General features: G+C 55.3%; 1 protein-coding gene across 1 annotated transcript; it reads left to right on the top strand.

Moving 5' to 3' along the window:
* Window positions 1-296: 296 nt before the first annotated feature.
* Window positions 297-3245, top strand: LOC100843607. The gene is made up of 2 exons (XM_003559712.4): window positions 297-702; window positions 1074-3245. Exons 1-2 carry the CDS (start codon window positions 622-624, stop codon window positions 2838-2840), a joined length of 1848 nt encoding a protein of 615 aa, XP_003559760.1. The 5' UTR covers window positions 297-621; the 3' UTR covers window positions 2841-3245.
* Window positions 3246-4361: the final 1116 nt, after the last annotated feature.

Raw genomic sequence — 4361 nt, 5'->3', positions numbered from 1 at the left:
CTCATCCATCTGAGGATGGCTCATGGCTGACGTGTGCTGCCACTGTAGCAGTTAAGGAGTGGAGTATAATTAACAGTGGGGCGTAGCATGCTGCTGCTAATTTAATGTGGACGATAATATACTATCCACAGTGATGAATTGGGTAATAGATGGATATCAAAACAACCAAATCTGCAACAATAAAAGAAGAAATCCCTGTTCATCAGTGCAGATGCTGCAGCAGTGAGCCCCACCCCATCTTTCTTCGACAATAAAAAGAGGTCAGTCAGTGCTGGGCAGCATTCAGAGAGCATCCTATACATTGTAGCCATGGCAGCCAGGCAGGGGTAGAGTAGGGTAGATTAAAGTAAGGATAGGTGGGCAGCAGTATTTTACTGGGCAGGCCTGCGTGCGTGGCACAGCACACAAGCATCTTGCTTGTCCAGCTTGGAACTTCAAGGAGAAGAAAGCAATCCGAGCAAGCAAGGCAACGCAGCTGGCGATCGATTCATACATACATTCGTTCGTTCCCCGTATATATACACAAATTCCTAGACCATTTCCGGGAGCGATATACCAAGGAAAAGAGGAACATACTCTTCTTCCTTCCTTCCATCTTTGGGTTGGTGGATTGGATGAGCCATGGCGGTGGTCTCGTCGCCTTCGTCTCCGGCTCTGGCCCCGGAGAAGACCAGCAACTGGCTCCGCCGCGGCAACAAGAAGGTTCGTCTCCTCTGCTTCGATTTATTGTTTCTGTTTCTTCTTCTTCTCCTCCTCGGTTCAATCTTCAATGCATGCCATTGCTAGCAATTAATCCATGGGCGCAAGTTTTGGAATTTTGCTGGCCGGTGGATTTGGAATATTATTTTGGGGGATTGTCAGCTCCGATCGGTTTGATTATTCAGTCCCCAGCAGCTGTTCTTGTGTTGTCCAGATGCATGCGATGGAATGCGTCAGTCAGCTGGGATTAATTCTTGTTTCTGTCTCCAAAAAGATTCTCTCTTTTTTTTAGTCCGGAGGAAGAAGAAGAAGGGGGAAAGATTCTGAGTTTCTGATCTTGGAGGCTGATGGGAATTGTTTGTTGTTCATGGCAGCTGATCGGCAGGTACCTCGGCGAGGCGCGGGCTGCTCTGGCCGCGGCCATGGAAGCCGGTGACGGCGGCGGGGGAGACGACGCAGCGGCGGCGGCGCTCGGGCTGGCGGCGGCGGCGCTGGAGCTGTCGCCGCGCATGGAGGCGGCGCTGGAGCTCCGCGCGCGGGCCCTGCTCGCGCTCCGGAGGTACCGCGACGTCGCCGACATGCTCCGCGACTTCATCCCCAGCTGCGCCGCCGCCGCCGACGCCATGACATCCTCCTCGTCCTCTTCCTCCTCCGGCGGCGACTGCAGCACCGGGCTTCTTCTCTCCCCGGGCTTCGTCTCCGGCGCCGGCAGCCGCTTCCTTTGCTGCTTCGACATCAAGCGCCGCTTATTCCTCTGTTCCAGGGGCAGCAGCTCTAATGGCGAGACGGAGTGGAGGTACCTGGTGCTGGGCCAGGCCTGCTTCCACCTGGGCCTAATGGAGGACGCGGCAGCCCTGCTCCAGACGGGCCGCCGCCTCGCCTCCGCCGCCTTCCGCCGCCAGAGCGTCTCCTGGTCCGACGACACCTTCTCCCCCAACTCCGGCAGCAACACCAAACCACCAACATCGTCTTCTCCACCTCCGGCGCCAGATGACGACGCCGCGACCCATCTGCTAGCGCACGTGAAGCTCCTCCTCCGCCGTCGAGCGGCAGGAATGGCGGCCCTCGACGCCGGCCTCCCAGCCGAGGCGGCGCGCCATTTCTCCAAAATCCTCGGCTCCGGCGGCGGCGGGGCCCCGAAGCTGCCGCACTCGTTCGCCGCCGCCTGCCTGGTGTCCCGGGCCGCGGCCTTCTCCGGCGCCGGGAAGGCGGCCGACGCCATCGCCGACTGCAACCGGGCTCTGGCCCTCGACCCGGCCTACATCCCGGCGCTCAGAGCCCGCGCGGACCTCCTCGAATCCGTCAACGCCGTCGCCGAGGCGCTCCGCGACATGGACCACCTGAAGCTCCTATACGACGCCGCCCTCCGCGACGGCAAGCTCCCCGGCCCTCCCTGGAGACCCCAAGGCGGCGTCCGCCATGGCGAGATCGCCGTGGCTCACCGAGCCCTCGTGGCCCGCATCCGGCGGCTCCGGGGGAAGCTGGCCGCGGGCGAGGCTGGGGATGTGGATTATTACTTGCTGCTCGGGTTGCGGCGGCCGGAGGCGGGGAAGAAGGAGAATCTGCGGCCGGAGGTGGTGAGAAGGGCGTTTGTGGTGATGTCGATGAGGATGAAGCCCGAGGAGCAATGGCGGCGGACGGCGTCGTTCGCGGAGCGGGTGGAGCTCGTGGATGAGTTCCGGGACATGGATGCCGTGAGGGATCAGGCGAGGATGTCGGGGATGTTTCTGTACAGGATGGTTCAGAAGGGGTACGCGCATGTCATGGCCGCCGTCGTGGCCGCGGCGGACGAAGAGGAAGAGGAGAGGCGGCGGCGGGTCATGGACGCTGCCGCCGCCGCTGTTGTTACAGAATTGTCGGCTGCGGCAGCCGGTCGCGAGGAAGAAGAAGCGACCGAGGTTGTGATGACCGAGGTTGAAGAAGACGATGACGTCAGCAGCGGGAATGTTGAGAAGGGCTTGCCGGAGATGGAGACGAGGGCGATGGCCGTGGCGGCGCCGGCGCCGGAGACGAGGGTGATGACGGCGGCGCCGGCGGTGATGAGTCCTGTTTTTCAGCAGCAAGGCGCGTTCTGCCGCGACATGGCGGTGGTCGGGACGCTGCTGTCGCGGGGCGGCGGGATGGAGGCCATGAGCTGCTGATGCTCATCATCGGCGGCGACCGGTGGCGGGACAAAAAAAAGGTGAAAATTTGAAGAGCTAGTTCGATCCAGGAGAAGCTCCTGCTGCTAGTGTGTCGTACAGTTTGAGAAGTCGGTCTCTTTCGACTGGCAGCAGAAAGAAAGAAATTTCGGTTTCTTCTTAATTAGAGAAGTGGTACAATTGGATAATGTGAGTCAATTGCCATGTCGATGGATGGATGGATGGATGGATAATGTTGTCGAGTATATATGTCCAGCTGTAGCTAGTTATCTTGGATTGCATCCATTCCCTGTGAATTTTCCTCTCTTTTCACCGTCGATCAGTATCGATCTCTGTTATCGGTAGTACTAAGCAATTTTGTACAGTTCCCTTTTTTTTTCTACATGACTCTTGCCGTTCAATTAACTAGCATGGTGGCCGCGCATCGCGCGGGCTTGTTGTATTTTTTTTTTCACGTATGCCCATGACTTTTTCATTTTCTACCTCTTTTAATTCTCGGCCATACTCTTTGTGGTTGGGTTTAAAAGGGTGCACGGGATTTTGTAAAGGACTTTGGCGAAACATTATTCGGTAATACGACGTTATTGCGATACAAAATAGATATTTGTAATATTCCAATTTTCGAAACCCTTCATATGCATTGCATATCGTAAGCATCATGTCATCCTTACATTTGATCACTTGAAAACTCTAAAATTTACCCAGAAAACCCCTTTTCAAAAATGCTTTTATTTTCATTTTGGGTTTTGATTCTTACTTTTGAGTATTTGCATTTTAACCCATGAGGGTATTGGTTTAAAAAGGGATTTAATGCATATATAAAGCTATCCCATAAGTTTGCTTTTGAAACTATTTTGAAAAATAATTTATTTTGATAGCCTAAGGGCCCTCAAAGCCACTTTATAGGCTAATGCATTTTTAAATATTTTATTTTGAGAAAATTCTTGTTCCAAAATTTAGATCATAAAAAAAATGATTTTACAAATTTATTTGCATTTTATTTGGAGTGATTTGGAGCTCCGAATCAATTTTGAGGTTCAAAACAGAAATTAAAAATAAAGAAAAGAAAAACCGAAGAAAACCGCAGAACCGGACCGGACCGACCGGCTCAGCCCAGCCCGAACCGCCCGCGGCCATTGACCGGTGGGACCGCCACCCTTCTTCCCCAAACTGCCTGCCCGAGACAACCAGCCACGCACGACTCCAAATCCGTGACCGAGCGCGTCATCTCGAGCCCCTTCCTTTTCTCCTCCACTTCCCCAAAACCCCACGTCCAATTTCGCACCGGTTAAAAAGTAATTGCTCGCCGGGGTTCGACACTGCCGTCGCCGTTCTTCGCGCTTTCGCCGCCGTTCCGGTGAGAATCTCCCTGCGCCGACCCCCTAACCTCTCTTCCCTCCTCGTTAGGAACATTGTGACGCATGCCGTTCTGTTTTTGGAGCTCCGCATAGCCCGCTCGCCGCGCCGCCGCCATCCGCCGCCCTGCGCCTGCGCCCCGCGTCGTCTTCCCCAGCACTGGCA

Source organism: Brachypodium distachyon, chromosome 1 (assembly GCF_000005505.3).
Source record: "Brachypodium distachyon strain Bd21 chromosome 1, Brachypodium_distachyon_v3.0, whole genome shotgun sequence".
Lineage (NCBI taxonomy): Eukaryota > Viridiplantae > Streptophyta > Magnoliopsida > Poales > Poaceae > Brachypodium > Brachypodium distachyon.
This window is presented reverse-complemented; position numbering and strand designations above follow the sequence as displayed.

What these genes read in the sequence shown, in the direction of transcription:
- LOC100843607 (XM_003559712.4), top strand. Translation starts at nt 622, where the DNA reads ATGGCGGTGGTCTCGTCGCCTTCGTCTCCGGCTCTGGCCCCGGAGAAG. An exon ending in TCCGCCGCGGCAACAAGAAG is followed by an intron (nt 703 to 1,073) that starts GTTCGTCTCCTC and finishes TGTTCATGGCAG; the next exon opens with CTGATCGGCAGGTACCTCGG.